Source organism: Gymnoscopelus microlampas, assembly GCF_963454915.1.
Source record: "Gymnoscopelus microlampas genome assembly, chromosome: 15".
NCBI lineage: Eukaryota > Metazoa > Chordata > Actinopteri > Myctophiformes > Myctophidae > Gymnoscopelus > Gymnoscopelus microlampas.
In genome coordinates this window covers 16,701,036-16,720,531 of record NC_139952.1, presented here as the reverse complement: position 1 = coordinate 16,720,531, position 19,496 = coordinate 16,701,036, and the positions used below count along the sequence as shown (strand labels likewise).

Below are 19,496 nucleotides of genomic sequence, written 5' to 3'. Positions count from 1 at the left end.
ATGTTTTCAAAGCCATCCTCCTTTTGTCATTTATTTATTTATCTTTCCCATGAAATGAGGCACACTCATTGAAGCGGTCTCTTTTCTCCCATCATCTTAGGGCCTATCGTGCTTTAATGTTTTAATTAAAGAGGGTGTAAGTGAACAAAAGTTTTTTTGTTAAAAAGTTAAAGCTCTGTATTCTGAGAAAACATTGCTAGAGTGTTTGTTCAGTAACAGGGGGTCTCCCCATCTCTTTTGAATAGGGAAAAATAAATGTTCAAGCTAGGATACCAATTGTATACAATCATGACGGGGGAAGCCCACACATTTAGAGTGTTCCGGTTCAATTTTCTTTTGCTCATTTGTTTTTGTTTTGTCACTTCCAATTTCACGTGTTCACCCGGTATACTGTGGGGTCCGGGGACCCCCAGGGGTCCTTTGGGGAGTTCCAGGGGGTCCCCAGCTAAATGAGGTATAGTTAGGAACCAAATGGACCCTTATGGGTCTGTAACTCTGAGAGTGTACAAATGGAACCAAATGGACCCTAGAGGGTCCATTTGGTTCCATTTGTACACTCTCAGAGTTAAATTATCACCGATTTTACAATATAAATTGGGGTCCCAGAGATAGAAATGTCATTAAATGGGGGTCCATAGCCTAATGCATGTCAAACTGAGGGTCCTTGAAATTAAAATGGCTTAAAATATCCTTTTAAATGGGAGTCCGCGGGCTAATAAGTGTCAATTTGGGGGTCCTTGACATGAAAAAGTTAGAGAACCACTGATTTATAGCGATGTAGCATTTTTCATTTGAACATTTCTAGGTGTGCTGTAGAGCCTATTTCAGCCAATCAGATTGCTTGGTTGGAACTAAATGTTGTAAAATAAAAGTCTAATGGACAAAAGTTTGTAACTTTTGTATCTCAACAAATTCTGTTATTCCTTTCCAACTTGATTGCTCCTTATTAATATGCTCCAACTGTACGCAGAGGTTAGCACAGTACAGCCTAAAACCACTTTGACGAAATTCTTTCAGCTGTGTAATTCAAGCATCTCTAGAAGTAATGATTTGGCATATTTATTATTTTGTCCATAATAAAGAGGGACGCCATTGAAAAACTCTGAAAGGGTTATAAGCATGAAATTGAATATAGAAGTAAAAAGGTGCACTTAGTGGAGGACAAATCTCCGCGGGGTTCCGCTCCAATAATAATACCTGCGCCTCTCTCTCTCTCTCTCTCTATCTGTGTCTTTCTGTGTCCGGTGAGCGTGCGCGCACGCGCACCATAGTTATGCGGGGTTATGTTGTCCCATTTAGTGTGCTGCAGTTAATCAGACATATGGGCTTTAACTGAACGGCGTGTCTCTCCTGTGTGTGTGCATATGCGCACACGTCATAGGTTCTTCTTCTTCTTTCGTGTCAGCGTTGATTTTAACAGCAAATTTTGATTTCGTTTCAGTCATTTAAATAACATTATGTTTACTTTTAGGCATATTTTAGTCACCTGCAATGTTTGACTTTTAGTCTAGTTTTAGTTGACTAAATATAAGATTTTAGTTGACTAAATCTACAGTTGATTTAGTCGATTAAAATGTATTTTCGCCGCGCCGTGATGCCATCGGAATGGCTGATTTTCACTTGGCTGCATGCCGAAAATGGCCGATCTACAAGCTCACAACGTGTCGCGCTGCGACGCGTTGTGAGCTTGTAGATCGGCTATTTTCGGTCTGTGACAGCCACGCGCACCCAGGATGACTTGTCCTAGTTCTACTGGATCTCTTCTCCACTAGTCCCTCCCAAACATTTTAGTCTAGTTTGTTTTTATTTGTTGACGAAATTGTCAGTATATTTGGTCATAGTTTTAGTCATCACGGCTTCGTTTCTATTTCGTTTTCGTAAGTGAAAAAGGGTAGTCAAACAGGACAATGTGGTATTGCAGTTGAAAGTGCTTTATAAGCCAGAGAGAAGTTAGTTGGAATGAGTATATCTGAGGCTCGATTTAGGCTCAAACCGTTTGAAAAACGTTTGAGGGACATAAACAATATGATATTAAACATTAAATATATTTTTTTTAAATTCATGGTGTAGATCCTTTAAGATTTGAGAAGTTTCCAAAAATGTTCAATCTCTAATCATGCTACATAAATACAGGGAAATGATCTGCGGACAGTTACTTTTCATACTGGCCATTGTACGTTCTTACACAGCAACACATTTCTGTGTTATCTCAGTGAGTGTACAATTAAATGGACCCAAATGGACTCTCGGGCCAACAACCACTCACGCAGTGTTTTCCTGGAGTTCTACACAAACACCAATGACATAACCCGTCAGCGCTGAGATTCACACGTTTTGTTAGGCGCCACTAGAGATAGGACGTGGTGTGCACACAGCGCTTGCCGCTTGGCAGAATGCCAGGGAAGTTGAAAACACATTTTGGGTTGGTGCTAGGCAACCATGGGGGCGGTTTGTTTCAGTCACAGTGGGACCATCACCAGACATACAATATACAGAATACAGCAGTGGTTCCCCACCTTTTCTGGATCAGGGACCTCTTGGAAAATCTCAAAAGCGTTCAGTTGTCAGATGGTGCGTTTTCAGAGCATGTTTATTTTACACAAAAAAAAGTGTTCCGGCTTGGATCAAGGGAACGAACATAGTATAGAGCATTGGTTCTCAAAGTGGGGTCCGGGGACCCCCAGGGGTACTTGAGGGGGTTCCAGGGGGTCCCCAGCTAAATGACTTATAGGAACCAAATGGACCCTTATCGGTCTGTAACTCTGAGAGTGTACAAATGGAACCAAATGGACCCTAACGGGTCCATTTGGTTCCATTTGTACACTCTCAGAGTTAAATCAACATTGATTTTACAATATGAATTGGGGTCCCAGCGATATAAATGCCATTACATGGGGGTCCGTAGCCTAATGCATGTCAAACTGGGGGTCCTTGAAATTAAAATGGTTGAGAATCACTGCTAGAGCCGTAAAAAAATCGTCTCTTATGGGGGGTCCCTGGCATATCTTTTGAAATGGGGATCCGCGGGCTAATAAGTGTCAATTTGGGGGTCCTTGACATGAAAAAGTTTGAGAACCACTGGTATAGCACCGAAGTCCTGACGTCACTACCAGTAGAGGGCGCTTTTCGCAGCACTTTTTGTATTGATATCCTCATTGGGGAATCTTAGATCGCTTCATATAAGAACTGTTCCAAAAACAAACACGCCACCCCGGCAATTTTACTCATATGGATATAAAGCATCGACTGAAGGTGTAAATGTACACATTTACCCAAAGAGTAACACAATATAAACAGGGGTGAAAGTGGGCCGGAACGGTCCGGAACGGCGTTCCGGTAAAAGATTCGGTCCCGGAACGCCGTTCCGTTAAGAAAAAGTCAAAGGCAGCTGTGAAAATCCCATATTAAATAACCTGCCACAGACCCATGGCCATGTTCAAGAATAAAACATAATCTACTAACGTCAGATTAACATACAGGGCGTCACAACCATTCATTAATTTGTGCGTACGACGGGACACTCTCACAGATCCGTGATTTCCCCTGACTTCTTTTTTTTTTCTCCCCCCGTTCCGCATAAACAGCTGCTTTCGCGTGAAGTTAAGTAGTTTCAACTAGGCTACCTGGGTACTTCTACTTCCAGTAGTATGATTTCAAAATAAAACGTCTGTTGAATTGTAACATTACAAGGATAGAATTTTAAAAAACCTCTTATTCTGAAATGCACATCGTTTTGAAAGGAAACCAGATTTATTTTCTGGAGGCCACTTGACAGCTTTCTGCTCACGGAACACAGCTCCACTTGACTAACGTGCATCGTCAAAATGTAAATAACACGGACGTGGGTCATGGGACATTATGGAATATAAAGACTTTGTGGCAAAAGTTCATATTTACAACCATGATCTCTGAAACCAAGACAATGTGGGGCTATGGAACATAAGTGTGTTTTCTTTCATCTTTTCAGAAGGTGAGTAATTCATCTTATCTAATGCTGATAGTGGTGGAAAGTAACTAAGTACATGTACTCAAATACTGTACTTGAGTATAATTTTAAGGTAATTTTACTTGACTGGAGTATTTCCAATTTGCAATATTTTTATTTCTATTCCAATACATCTCATAGGCAAATATTATACTTTTACTCCACCTCAATTATTTGAAAACTTTAGTTTAATACTACTAGTTACTTTGTGGATTTTAATTATTATGACAAAACATACATAAACCGCTTCAGCCCCATTTAAACTTTGGCTTTTTGAAAATGTACATATTGTACAGTATGGTCAAGTTGGACAATATAGCTCTGTTTTCATCATGTGTATCAGGGGTGCAGCCATGGGTGGGCCCAGGGACGGGATTTATTTATGAGAACGAAAATTAGATAAAGTAACCCTAACCTAACCCTAACCCTAAACCTAAAACCGAAATAAAGTAAAGGAAAAAAAGTACCAAAACCCACCCAAAACCGCACATTTTTCGACCCGAAACATGGTTTCCTCTGCCATCGGTGTATGATTAATGTGTGTGTGAATGGGTGAATGTAATGCACGATCACTGTAAAGCGCCTTGGATAAAGAAGCTAAATGCACCATTTACCATTTAAAGGAGAGAAAGGAAATACGTGGTCATTCTAGATTGCTGAGAATGTGGAGGTAACATGTCAGAGAGACAGAAAAAGACAACGAGAGAGAGAGACAGAGAGAGAGAGAGAGAGAGAGAGAGAGAGAGAGAACGAGAGAGGGCAAGATCTACCATGTGGTAAGTAAGTACATGTACTCAAGTAGCCTACTGTATACTTACAAATTTGAGGTAGTTTCACTTTATTTGAGTGTTTTCACTTTTTGATACTTTATTAGAAGTATCACTACATTTTAGAGGCATGTACTCTCTACATGTAAGAGACGTGTACTTTTTACTCCACTACAATTATTTTGACATCTTTAGTATGTATGGTTAGAATTTAGAGTATTAATACAAAACATACATTAACCACTTAAAACACTATTTTATACTTGGGCTATAACATACGGACGGACGGACGGACGGACACACAGACAAATGTAGAGGGGCTGGCACCGCTAAAATCACACCCAGTGTGAAGAGAGTGGTGCCTTTGAATTAGTGTAACTGGTTGCATCCTTGTGTTGCAATCAGCAGCAGCTGTTGAGGCCGTGCTCAAACGGACGGACGGACGGACAGACCCACACACACGGTCAAGTGTAGGAGTGGCTGGCACCACTCCAAAAAAAAGAAAAAAAGTAGGCTACTATCCGCGTATGATACAGTACAGCGTGCAATTTCAGAGGCAGCACGCGTCGCCCATTCCACCATATCTTGGCGGCGTGCCACGCGTCACGTCCAGAGCGCTTGGCGAGTGTCAGCGAATCTGCTTGACTTGAGCCAGATGTCCTCGTCGCTCCAGACAATGTCTGGGCTATCGCTCTCCATTTGAGAGTGCCTAACTCCCTGTCTCTGTTGACTGTAAGTGATAAAGGATGAGCCTTCATGCTCCCAGCCGTCAGACCCTGGCACGCAGAGAGGGAGAGAGAGACAGACAGGGGAAATCTAATTATTTTCCTCCTGTGGACCAGCAACCCTTAAAGGTTAATCTCTGTCCGTCTGGCTAATTCTGTCTGGGTACACTGGAGTAATTACGACACATCGCTCCCTGCCTCCCTCGCTTTTTCCCATCTCTCTCTCTCTCTCTCTCTCTCGCTCTGTCTAAAGTCTACCTCTCTCCCCCCGCTCTTCTGCCATGACTCTCTCTCTGTCTATAACAGTGGTTCTCAAACCTTTTCGTGCCACGGACCCCCAAATTGATATGTATGTGGCCCCGGACCCCCACCTGAAAATATGCTGGGCCAGGGACCCCCAGAAGCAAAGATTTGAGTTACAAATGTTCGCTTAAAAATTCGATTTTTTTTTCACGATTTTTCAAAAATAGCAGATATACAAGCTCATAGTGCGGCACTCGGTGCCGCGCTATGAGCTTGTAGATCTGCTATTTTTTAATAGCCAAAGTATAACAGGTAAAAATTATTGCGACGCTATATTAACACATTTTGCTGGGGACCCCCTGGAACCCGCCCCCAGCAAATCTGGGGTTTTCTGCAAATTCCACACAGAACCAGGAGATAACTAGCCTGGGACCAGACGAATCTGCGAGTGTTCCAGAAGACGTGGGGCACCAATCAGGGCCCAGTATTCGAATATGGGCGACTGTAATTGGCAGTTGGTTGTAGGTCTAACCAATTGCGTCGAGGGACATTGTTTTGATCCCGCCCCTTGGGAAACAAAACGTCCTCATGGAAGCACCAGACTCATATCCACGCAGTGATATAGTCTAGCTACGCCAGGCTAGGAGATAACATGCATACAAACTGGCTCAATAGCGCCCCGTGCCAAACAGGACAATGTGGTATTGCAGGTGAAAGAGCTTTATAAGCCAGAGAGAAGTTAGTTGGAATGAGTATATCTGAGGCTTGATTTAGGCTCAAACCTTTTGAAAAACGTTTGAGGGACATAAACAATATGATATTAAATATTATTATTATTTTTTAAATTCATGGTGTAGACCCTTATTCTTACAGTGTTGATTGGGGGTCAAAGAGATACAAAGTTGCATAGAAAAGGGGGACCGTGGCCTAACGCATGTCAAACTGGGGATCATTGAACTAAAAAAAACGTTTGAAAATGACTGCTCTAGTAGTGTAGCACTTCTATTTTCCCTCTTGCTTCTCGGCCCATGTCTGCACCTTCTCGTCACTCTCTTTCTCCATCATTTATCCATCTTTCTTTACCCCCCCACCCCCCTGCTCTATACAGTATACTCTATACATACTGTATATATATATATATAGATATGTGTATACAGAGCACCCCTCTCCCTCCCCCCCAGTGGACCAGTCCGTCTGTCACTCCTGTCATTCAGCCTTCATTTCGATCCTCCATCACTTAGGAGAGGAACGAGGACTTCCTTTTCTCATATACTACTCGTGTGCGCACACACACACACACACGCACACGCACACGCACACGCACACGCACACGCACACTTCCACCTACTGTATAGCTCTATCTTCTCTCTTTCCATCTCTCCTCCCATCACACCACCGCCTCTCTCTCTCTCTCTCTCTCTCTCTCTCTCTCGGTCTCATCCTCTATCTTTCTCACTCCCTCTTTCTCACTCAGCTTTCCGACTTGTTACGGGAGAATTTCCCCATAGCAATAAAAATGTCTCTCCTCTTTCCCCCCCTTTATTTCTCATTCACCCCCACCAGCATTTCCCACAAGCGACGGCTCTTAGAAGACTGAGAATCCTCCATCTTTGTTCTCCCTCTGTCCCTAATAATTCTCAACATTTCTTCTGCCCTTTTTAGCCGCATGCTGAAAGCTGGCGGCTCTACAGACAGCACTAGTCCTAGTCCGACACCCAAGTGACACCTAAGTGTCATTGGCTGTCCTTCACACTTCCCGCCAATGGGGAGACGGCACTTTGCAGCACCCGCCTCTCCTCCTTTGACACCTATTTGTCATTTGCTGTCCTTCACACTTCCCCCCGTTTAAGCCAATGGGGAGACGGCCCTTTGCAGCACACGCCTCTCCTTCTTTGCAGCAGAGAGAGAGAAAGGGAAAGAGCCTCAGGCAGGAGGGTTAGCCTAAATGCTAGCGTGCTTCATTAGACCTAGTTTGGCTATAAGTTATTATTTGGCCATGTTCACACTGACTTCAATCTTAGCTATTGTTGGGAAGACCCGTGTGGTGTCACAAAATGTTGCCACCACTTATATAAAAAACATTAGAGCGTTTAGCGTCGCAGATTCTGTGACGCTAAATGTTGCCAGGTTTGGCGAGAGAAACAAGCAATCCAAAAAACAAGTAATCAGGTCTATGAAAAGATTGGGGCAAAAAAAGCCTGCCGCATGCGGCTTTATTATGACTTTGGTCATTTCTTGTTTGTTTATTTTCCCACAAAACAGGAGAACCCTGTAATAGCCGCCAACTGCATCCTGGTCCCTCACATTCTATTACACACACACACTATGCTCTTGCCCTGTCTCGCTTGGATTATTCTCTCTCTCTCTCTCTCTCTCTCTCTCTCTCTCTCTCTCTCTCTCTCTCTCTCTCTCTCTCTCTCTCTCTCTCTCTCTCTCTCTCTCTCTCTCTCTCTCTCTCTCTCTCTCTCTCTCTCTCTCTCTCTCTCTCTCTCTCTCTCTCTCTCTCTCTCTCTCTCTCTCTCTCTCTCTCTCTCTCTCTCTCTCTTCCGTTCCTCCCACCATCTATCATTGGCCTTTCCATCCCCACTGTCCCTCGGTCCCACTCTCCCTGAGGCCCTGGGCCGTCTCCACTATAACAGTAGCTTCCTACTGAGGCTGGAGCCCTGTGTCTGCCGGGCCTGGTGGCCCTGTCACCTCCCATAACGTCACCGAGGAGGAGGACAGGACAGGAGAGGAGAAGAGAAGAAGAAGAGGAGAGGAAGGAGACTCCTTTAGCACACTGTCAGCACACACACAGCTAACTAACTCCTCTCTCTCCAACTGTACTCCTGAGTGTTCATTTAACGGCTACGTTTTTTTCCCTCCGAGTTAAATTGGCACTCAAAACCACCCAAAAAAACCAAGGCAAGACGAGTGACAGACTCTTCCGGTGAAGCCTGTTAAAACTGAGGACTTGTGGACAGGCTCTTAGTAATGGTAGTGATGATAATGTTGTATGTCGTGACTGTGGACAAGCTCGTGTTCAGTGTTGCCAGATTCTGTGAGAGAAACAAGCAACCAGGTCTAGGGAAAACCAGCCCAAAAGAAGCGACTATGTGCCACATGAGCACTTTTAACATAATAGATCAGCTATTTGAAAAAAGCCGATCTACAAGCTCACAACGCGACGCGTTGTGAGCTTGTAGATCGGCTATTTTCAAAGACAATCTTGCGGGGAAATTACAATAAGCAGATCTGGCAACCCTGCTCTTGTTAGTGGTAGCGATGGTAATGTGGTCTGTTGTGTGTGTGTTAAAAAAAAACAATCAAACAGGAGGTGATCAAGTTAAAAGAAAGCTCGGCTGTGATTAAAAGCCGAGTCGAAAAAGTGAGTCTTAACACATTGACTGCCAGAGTTAATTCCAAATTTACCCCCTTGGCTGCCAGCGATTTGCGTGTTTTTTTGTTTTCTCTATTTTCTGCATTTAAATACATTTAAGTTTCTCAGGCCATGGTTTTGAACACATACGACGATCGACCAGCAGAGCGCAGCAAAATGACACCCTCGATGACTCGCTGACTCCCCCCCCCCCTCCCTCCAGGCTCAAACAGTCAAAACAACATGAACCGGATGTGATTGTCTTCGACAATCTCTGATCGGCTTGTGATACGATGTGATACACGACGACGATGCCTGATCGTCACCCGGACCAAAGAAAATAAAAGGGGAGCTTTCCCTTTGTATTTTATAGCGTGTCCAAAAAAGGGGTTTTCTCTATTCTGGACGAAAATGACCGGAGAAAAACGATGTGACCCGGAAACAATTTTTTTTTTTTACATCCGGCTTTGGGTGAGTGTGTCGTAGGCGGAAAACGAAAGTGATCATGAAAAGTAAACAGACCCGCGCGATCACAGATGAAACCAATGAAAATAGCTAATATTGAGTTAATTCGATGTAGGCACGCAAGCGATGGGATTCTAATATCGAGTTAACTCGATCTAGGCAGTCAATGTGTTAAGCAAGGACTTTAAAAACCTCGTTAATGGTAGTGATGGTAATTTGGACTGGTGCGTGCGTGTCTGTGGACAGGCTCTTGTTAATGGTAGTTAATGGTAGTGAATGTAATGGAGGTCTTTTGTGTTGCCATGGCGGAGGAGTTGGTGGTGGCCGTGGGGGGCGGATGTAGCAATTTGAAGAGCTGCTGATGAAAACGAGACGTGTTGCCGAGAACGACGGCGGCGCGAGATGGGAAGAAAGCGGAGAAAGGTTGGACGGGAGGGAGAGAGAGAGTGCTGCAGATTGGCTGGTTATTTTGAGACGTGCAGTGGCTGCGTTGCCCTATGAATTCTGGCAACCGCAGAAATTAGGTGTTATATAGGGTGAGTGCAGAGAGAGACAGGTTATGGATGAATTGTAGAAAACGTTGAGGCTCTCACAAAATTATCGATGCTTTTGGGTGGAATTTTCACAGAATGAAGGACGTCCGATTCTCATGGGGAAATGTTGTGTGTGTTATTGTGACGTGGATGTTGTGTGTTTATGTTACACTTTTAGGGGAATGATGCCTGTTGCACTGGTGTTGTGCAGAGATGTGATATTAATGTGAGGTGTGATATTAAATAGTGGTAATAATGTATTAGGGGAATGATGACTGTTGCACTGGTGTTGTGCCGAGATGTAATATTAATGTGAGCTGTGATATTAAATAGTGGTAATAATGTACAGTATTACGGCGCAGCATGTGTGATGTGTCTTGTCGGGTGCATTGGAACCAAAAGGACCCGTAAGGCATTTTGCGACGAACACTGAGGATTTTACTGTGTAGTGATGTGCAACGATGCCACAGCAGTATAAAACAGCTGTAGAACACCATAATGTTCATCGTGGCACTAGAGTTGTGATAACAGTCTTGTATTCTTTTCTTCTTCTTTTTTTTTAACGCAAAAATGTTAAGACTGTTTTCTCTTCCTTAACTCATTTCGACCGGGAAAGAATCGGTGTCATTTTTAAATTTCTTTGGCTATTCAAAAATAGCAGATCTACAAGCTCATAGCGCGGCACCGAGTGCCGCGCTATGAGCTTGTAGATCTGCTATTTTTGAAAAAATCGCGAACATCTGTGCAAACCTTTGAATATTATATATTTTTTTTTAAAAGCTAACATTTGCAATTCAAATCTTTGATTCTGGGGGATTCTACAAATGCCTTTTTAAATCTCCAACTGTTTTTAAAAAAAGACTTATGTTGCTATAATATCAGTGGTTCTTAAAACCTTTTACATGTCAAGGACCACCCAAAATGATATGTATTTGGCGGCGGACCCACCCATCTCAAAATAAAGAAAATATATATTCAAAGATTTGCACATATTTTCACGATTTAAAAAAGAAAATAGCAGATCTACAAGCTCATAGCGCGGCACTCGGTGCCGCGCTATGAGCTTGTAGATCTGCTATTTTTTGAATAGCCCAAATCAATCTTAAAACGACACACAGGATGCATCCCCGGTCTTAATGGGTTAAATAAAATCAAACGGTACAAACGGTAACCTGATGAGTAAAGACCGGTGAACATACAGTACAGGTACCAACAGTGACGCAGGCAAAAACAAAGCAATTATTTCGAGGCCAGCAGCTGGCATGTGAACTCAAACCATCATAATGTAAGCTGGCAATACCCTGGAGTGAAAAGCGCTGTCAGGTAAGAGGAGCACCACGGTCTAGACCTCATAACACGTGACGCGTTTTAAAGCTGCAAACCCGTAGAGTGTCGTGTCCTACGCACAGGACTGAAACCGAGGAGCTAACTCCGAAACTAAAGAAACCGGGGTTACATTCGTAACCTCGAGATCTTCCCCGCGCGTGTGGGAGACCAAAATGTCTATACCGCTCTTGACAAGAAAGGCATCCCTGCTTGGTATGGGGAGATATTGCACGTGAGCTTCAGGCAGTATTACGTGTCAACCAGTAAAGCGCCATTCACACTGAGCACTATAACGATAACGGTAACTATATTGTTCACTATTGTATTTGTGTAGTATAGTTGGTGTGAACTCTGCCATCCACTTGACTTAGAATGACTTTTACAACAATATTCTTTATAGTTATAGTTAATAGTGCTCAATGTGAATGGCCCTTAAAAGGGATAGTTCACCCCCAAAATGCATTTTTCTCTATCGATTGGTCACCTCATGGAGACTGGAGACTTGAATTCATGGATATATTTTTTAAGACAATAATCTGATGACCGGCAGTGGTTCCGGTAGGAGACACAAAGAGTCTCCTTTGTGTCTCCTACTCCTCCTATCAAATTATTGGCTTGAAAAATGCAACAAAAACAAAAAAACATTAATTTGAAGTCTCCATGGGGTGACTAATCGATAGAAAAAAAAAAACATTTTGTTTTGGGTGAACTATCCCTTTAAGTGTCCTACCCGACACTAGGGTACACATCTCTCAATGGTGTGAGAAATGTCTCAGATGTGTTAGTTACTCCAACCAAAACAGATGGGCTCAAAATAAAATAACGTTTTATTCATTGAAGTAAGTTCCGGATTGCAGCTTTAAGGAGTATTAGTTCTTCACTAGATGTTATGGTGGCATGTAAGGCCTGCAGGCTTATACAGTTATACGTTGTACTCTTATTCGACCTTGGTTCTAATCAATAACGAACGAGCGATAAAATTGACAAGAGAGCTGTGTGTTATTTGCCATAACACACGAGGAGTTGCTTAGCAACTCATACTGATATTTCAGTGTTTAATCCACAATGAGAAAAGCCGACACGTATATATAATGGCTCTATAAAATGAATAAAACACTCAAAGCTGTGTGTTATGATAACCAAATGGACCCTTTCATGTATACACTGTGCAACCCGTAATCCATTATTTTAACCTTTGGCTATTCAAAAATAGCAGATCTACAAGCTCATAGCGCGGCACCGAGTGCCGCGCTATGAGCTTGTAGATCTGCTATTTTTGAAAAATCGTGAAAAAATATTTTTTTGATTTTTTTTCAAAAAACTGTTAGGATTTAGAAGATTCTTAGAAGCGGCCTCAGGTCTTAAAGGGTTAATGCTTGTTTTTTGCGGTCACGTTACGACCGAAGGCCTCCGGTACCTTGTGTGAGGAGCTGAAGGGTCCGCACCTCCTCCCGGACGCGAAGCTGCAGCACCTGTTGCAGGATGTACTGCCTCTGGGCCTCCTGCATGATGCCCATTCGCTCCAGCTTCCTGTCCGTCAGTCTCATCAGCGCTCGCCCTGGACAGACGAACACAACGAGGAGGGAAGTGAGAAGCGAGAGAAGAGAACAAGATTGGAAATAAGCAACCAGGTTGCTTATTTCTCTCACTAAACATGGCAACATTTTTTTTTAGATCCCATATTCTGAGAGGACATTGAGCAACAGCGCCACTTACCATAGAGTTACGTACAGGGGCTGATACTCAATGCATTTTTCGCATATCTGTGCATATTTTCCAAAAATATTTATATCAATTAATTTAAGCCTAGAATCAAGCCATCCAGGATCCTGGTGAATCATGACCATAAAACCTTTTTTTCTGTGATTTTATTTTATTTTATATTTAATGATATGATATACTATATTTAATAAATACCCTTTGTTCTGCCGTTTTCATTTTTTTTCACAGAATCAAACGTTTTATGGTCATGATTCACCAGGATAGCTTGATTCTAGGCTTAAATTAATTGATATAAATATTTTTGGAAAAGTCAATGGGAAAAATGCATTGAGTATTTTGCAGTGGCAACAGGAAGTGGGCGGGAACTGCAATGCCCTATTCCGAGAGTACATTGAGCCCTCATTGGCTAAAAAAAAAAAACAGCCAACGGGGGAAAAAGTCACCCAAAAGTCACTACTAGCTGGAGTGTATCTACAGACCAGGTCTGCAACCTGGTAAAAAATAGACACAGACTTGCCATTTGGAGAGCCAGAGTTCATATTTCTTTTTATATTTTTTTATACAGACTTGTACCGTAGGCCCTTGTCGCTGCTGACCCCTACTGGTTGGGGCGGGTAGGCATATTAGGCAAGAATGTTTACGCCGATAAATATGACGCTGCCAGTCCGTTTAAGTGGGAGGACGTAAACGCTTGTGGAGGAAGACTCTATTTGTCTTGACTCCGCACCCTGCTCAACAGATACCCTGACCAGGGTTGCCAGATCTGCTTTTTTATAATTTCCCTGCAATATTTTATTTGAAAATAGCCGATCTACAAGCTCACAACGCGACGCGTTGTGAGCTTGTAGATCGGCTATTTTCAAATAGCTGATGTGTATGTTAAGTGCTCATGTGGCCCATAATTGCTTATTTTGGGTGGTTTTCCTAGACCTGGTTGCTTGTTTCTCTCACAGAATCTGGCAACACTGACCTAGCCTGGTTCCATACCATAGACCCCGCCCACTCTCTGAGTGCACCGCCTCTTGGTCTGGCGTCGTAAACGGAAACCTAGGATTTCTTCGGTACAAAAATGCATTGTCCAATGAGAGTCGGAGGTGGGCTGTGGGGATCGCTTCGGATTGGTTTAGGGAAATTCTAATCCCCTCCCCCTTGTAATCGCCTACACTGGAGCCAAAGTCAGACTGAAGCTCCGCGCGGCTTCAGTCTGATATAGTCCAGGGGCCAAGCCATATTTTGGTACCACCTAAGGTGACCGTAAAGTTTTTGTATTTTTGTCTTCCTACATGTCTCTAGTTTATATTTTGGTATGATAACCCTTCCAATCTTGTAGCTTAATGGCAGTTATCACTACCTACCGGCTAATGTATCCGGTAGGAGACACAAAGTAGAATCTTTGTGTCTCCTACACCCGGGCATCAAATTATTGTGACAAAAAACAAAATATATCCATGTATTCAAGGCTTCATGGGGTGTGCAATTGATAGAAAATAAATCATTTTTTGGGTGAACTCCTCCTTTAAGTTTCCCAGGGGGACTCTCTACCCATTCAGCTATGACCACCCTGGACCGAAGGAGGGTAAACTTTTACAAGCTTATGGAAAGCAGTCTTTTTGCAAACACCAAAAATCTGAGAAGTTATCAATTGCACACCCCATGACGCCTTGAATACATGGATATATTTTGGTTTTTGTCGCAATAATTTGATGCCCGGGTGTAGGAGACACAAAGATTCTACTTTGTGTCTCCTACCGGATACATTAGCCAGTAGGTAGTGATAACTGCCATTAAGCTACAAGATTGGAAGGGTTATCATACCAAAATATAAACTAGAGACATGTAGGAAGACAAAAATACAAAAACTTTACGGTCACCTTAGGTGGTACCAATTTGTGAAAATATCAGTGTTGGCCCCTGGACTAATAGTCAGGCTAACCCTGACCAAGCTATAGGAATCGCTGGTCCAACATCGGCCAAAACGCTCCCCAGCTTCTCACCCTCAAACACACACATACACACACACACACACACACACGCACACACACGCCTGCATGATGCAAGGACAGAAAAAAACGGCCAATAAATCTTGTATTACATGCCCATAAAATTGTGGCCCAAACCTACAATATTCCCTCAGTCGTACAAATCTCTTGATGCTGTCAAGTCCTGCACTGAATTATACATAATCTGGCTGTTGCTAGTACAGCCAACTCCATGCTCTGATATCAAGCTGTTTTTTTTTTTCCGAGCAGAGCACACAATTCTCATCTTTACAAAATCATTTGCATATCCCCTGAAACAAACAAAAAAACCCTCTCGTGGCTCTCTTAATTTTCAACTCGTTTGAAAACCCTAATTTAATCTCCCGATCGTTTTCTGTAAACGGGATTTCTGCTGCTGATAAGGAAAGAGGAGAATGGTCTAATTAATAAAGCTGGTCACGGGTGGCTTTGTAGAATGTGCGATAGAGAGCAGATAAGAAGATACTTCATAGTAATTACTATGCGTTAGGTCGGACCCCTGCAGATCCCCTTGCTCCTTTGGCCTTAATGAGTGCCCCAGTAGGGCAGAGCCTCCGATTGGCTGACAGCCAGTGAACTGATCACTCTTCATAGGCTAACATAGGGTCACATGCTACTGTAGACCTGTCTTGCTTTCTCTCTCTCTCTCTCTCTCTCTCTCTCTCCCAGATGTTTCTCTGCCTCTCTCTGTCATTCTCTTGAAATATTTGTCATTGCTCTCTGGAAAGTAACTAAGTACATTTACTTAAGTACTGTACTTAAGTAATTTTACTCCACTACAATTATTTGAAAACTTTAGTTACTAGTTACTTTGCAGATATAAATTATGATGTTATGAAACATACATTAACAACTTTAGCCCGATTTTATACATAGGCGATTTGAAAATAGCCTATCTACAAGCCGTAGATCTACAAGCCCACAACGCGTCGCATCGCGACGCGTTGTGGGCTTGTAGATCTGCTATTTTCAAATATTTTAGTACTTTTACTTTTGGTACTTTACGTATATTTTGAAACCAATACTTTTGCACTTTTACTCAAGTCAATTTTGAATTTGACTTTTACTTGTAACAGAGTAAGTCTAGCCTGGTAAACCCTCCCTCCGGAAATCTCATTTCCATTTGATTTCAGGAGTGAGTCTGGCATGAACGCCCATTCTGCAATATTGGCTGTGTACGCCAAACAGACGAGCCTATCAGCGTCGTCGCACATCGTTCTGTGATTGACAGCGACAGTTGGCCAATCAGGTGGCGAGTTCGAGTGAGCCCGAATGGCACCGAGTGCATGCAGCCTGAATACAGCCGACAAAACACGAATGGCAGCCATATTTTCTGTCCGCTATTTTCTCCGCTGTTTTTTGTGCTTCAAAAAGGTCTCAAACTTCTATTTTGAGGCACGGAATTTACTTATAAGATATCGTTTGGATAGAATTGAGTTGTTAAACTTCATATATGTGGTCAATTAATCATGACAGAGCCTACTTAAAAATAAAAATTCAGAGAACTGGCCGGGGCGGGCAGTGACACACATATATCCGAATAAGGCAACCTATTTTGGGCATGGCTGACTCAGAAGTCCCGTTGCGTCACATAGTCTGGAGGTGGTAAAAATGAACTGCTGATAGGCTGAAGGGGAAAAACGATCATTGGCTGAAGGGGTTGTCAGTCAACGGTATTACTCGCGCCCAACTCCAGCCCACAGCCAATATTGCAGCATGGGCGATCAGGCCAGACTCACTCCTGAAATCAAATGGAAATGAGATTCCCGGAGCAAGGGTTTACCAGGCTAGAGTACGTCTACATTGCAGTATTTGTGAACGCAGCGGAAGGAGAGCTTACTATGAAACCGTGCTCGGGTTGTGTGTGTGTCTGTGTGCAGTATTGTGTGCACTGCCTGTGTGCAGCCGCGCCCCCATGTGACTCACGCTCTCATTGGCTGCTGACAGATCTCAGACTGCACTACAGTGTGGCTGAAATCCGCCTGCCCCTGGGTGACTAATTACACTCCTCTGAGAGAAATATAGCAGCTACAGTCAAAAAGAACACATCTACAAGCATCTACACAAGTTCATCTATTGGAATATCTAAGAATTCCATGTCATTTGTGCATATTTCAGGCCGGATGGCAAGTCGAAAACGCCTTAGTTTGAGGACAGTTTACCACCCACGTCTCTACAATTGCTCATTCCTTTCTATTCTTCTCATTGTTATTTTCAAGCTGCGTTCGCTTCCCGCGTTCGCACGTCTCACTTGTGATACTTTTACTTGAGTAAAACATTTGAGTACTTTTTCCACCACTGCCACCACTGATTTCTCTGCCTCGCTCTGTCATTCTCTTGAAACATTTGTCATTGCTCTCTCTCTCTCTCTCTCCCCTATGTCTCGTGTTGTGGCGTTCTCTCTCCGGTGGTGTCTTTCACTGTGAGAGTTCATTCTCTGGTTGCCTCGGCTCAGTCGGTGACTTCATTTCATGTCAGGGGAAAAAAAAAAGCCAGCGAAGCCGTTAATGGCATGAGATTAGAATCCAATTTTCATCTGTAAATTGGTACACTCGCTCTTATTCAATGTGCTCTTTTGAAACGGCGCAAACACAGAGTGACACACATTGTAATTTCATGCCTATTGACTTGTTTTGAAGATTTATTGTGGAGGCTCTTTGAGGACAGTGCCCCCCAGTCTACGCCGCGCACGCTAGCGCAGTACAAAGGGGAGCCGTTTGGAAAGCTAAGTACCCTTAAGTGTTAGAAGAAGTACACTAGAGTTGACTGTGTTAGGCCAATTTTCCTGCCGTTAACAAAAGAAGCACTTTACTCAGCACAAGTCCAGATGAGGGTAAAAAAAACGCCAAACGTAGTTAACCCATTAGCACCGGGAACGCATCTGTGTGTCATTTTTAGATTTCTGTGGCTATTCAAAAATAGCAGATCTACAAGTTCATAGCGTGGCACCGAGTGCCGCGCTATGAACTTGTAGATCTGCTATTTATTTTTTTTGAGCGGTGCCAACCACTCACAAGGACTGACTTTGTGTGTGTGTGTCCGTATGTTTGCGGACGGCCTCAACGTGTTTGTGTCTGGCCCTCAACAGCTGCAGCTGATTGTAACACAAAGATGCAACCAGTTACACTAATTAAACACAAACGGGAGTGCAACACATGCACATCATGAACTCATCAAAGGCACCACTCACTTCACACTGGGTGTGTTTTTTTTTTTGGTTTGTGAAAATGTGTGCAAATCTTTGAATATGTATATTTTCAAGCGAACATTTGTAACTCGGATCTTTGCTTCTGGGGGTCCCTGGAACAACATATTTTACAAATGTTTCAAAAAGATAAATTCAAAGCTTTGCACACATTTTTTTTTTTTTTTTGCATATCTGCTATTTGCCAGACCCAGGGGGTCGGCCTACAGGAGGCTTTGTCGGTCGGTCGGTCTGTCCCTCTTTTCCTCTGCACACACGTCATGCGAAGTCCGGCCATTCAGATTTCAACCACTAGGGGTCTGGCAGTGCTCCGAGGATTATTCAATTTTTGAATAGCCAAAGGAAGCAAAAAAATCACACCCAGTGTGAAGAGAGTGGTGCCTTTGAAAGTGTAACTGGTTGCATCCGCAACACAATCAGCAACAATATGTTGTCACGTGACAACATATTGTCACGTGTCACGTGAGGCTTGACCAATCAGCCGTGCTCAAACATACGGACGGACATACGGACGGACGGACACACGGACACAGTCAAATGTAGGAGTGGTTGGCACCACTCAAAAATGACGCACAGATGCGTTCCCCGGTCTGAATGGGTTAAGATGCTCCCCGACGTGAAATGGCTTGATCATTCCCCATTACAAAAACACTGGGGAGCTGCAACTCGAGTCGCAACGGCCCGGAAGTGAGGAAGTAGAAAAGGAATATTAAATGGACAGACTGCGAGACACAGGGATTATAGAGTGAGGAATGGGCAGGAGAAAAGAGTCGGAAGGGAAATAGGGGAGTGAAAAGAAAAGGGGGAAAAACCGACGAGCATTGGAAGAGACGAGATACAGTCCTGGCAGATAAAACCACTGTGCACACAAAGCATGCTGTTATGGGTCTATAAATATTGACCAACCATCACTTGGCACCTCATCACGTAACCAAAGATAGATCGGCATGGCAACAAGAGGCTCGCATTCTCCACGCTTCGATAATAACCATCTTTAACCCATCGAGACCTGGAACGCATCAGTGTCATTTTTGGGATTTGAGCTTAAAAAGCATTATTTTACACTTTGGGCTATTCAAAAATAGCAGATCTACAAGCTCATAGCGCGGCACCGAGTGCCGCGCTATGAGCTTGTAGATCTGCTATTTT

At 43.2% G+C, this 19,496-nt stretch overlaps 1 protein-coding gene across 2 annotated transcripts in view; it reads right to left on the bottom strand.

The window, feature by feature from the left end:
• Window positions 1-19,496, bottom strand: part of samd12 (sterile alpha motif domain containing 12) — a 225,249-nt gene that overhangs the window by 105,192 nt on the left and 100,561 nt on the right. For both annotated transcript variants that reach the window (XM_084081257.1, XM_084081256.1), the window contains exon 4: window positions 12,820-12,960. In XM_084081257.1, coding sequence (XP_083937383.1) covers window positions 12,820-12,960 — 141 coding nt within the window. The remainder of the gene's footprint in view (window positions 1-12,819; window positions 12,961-19,496) is intronic.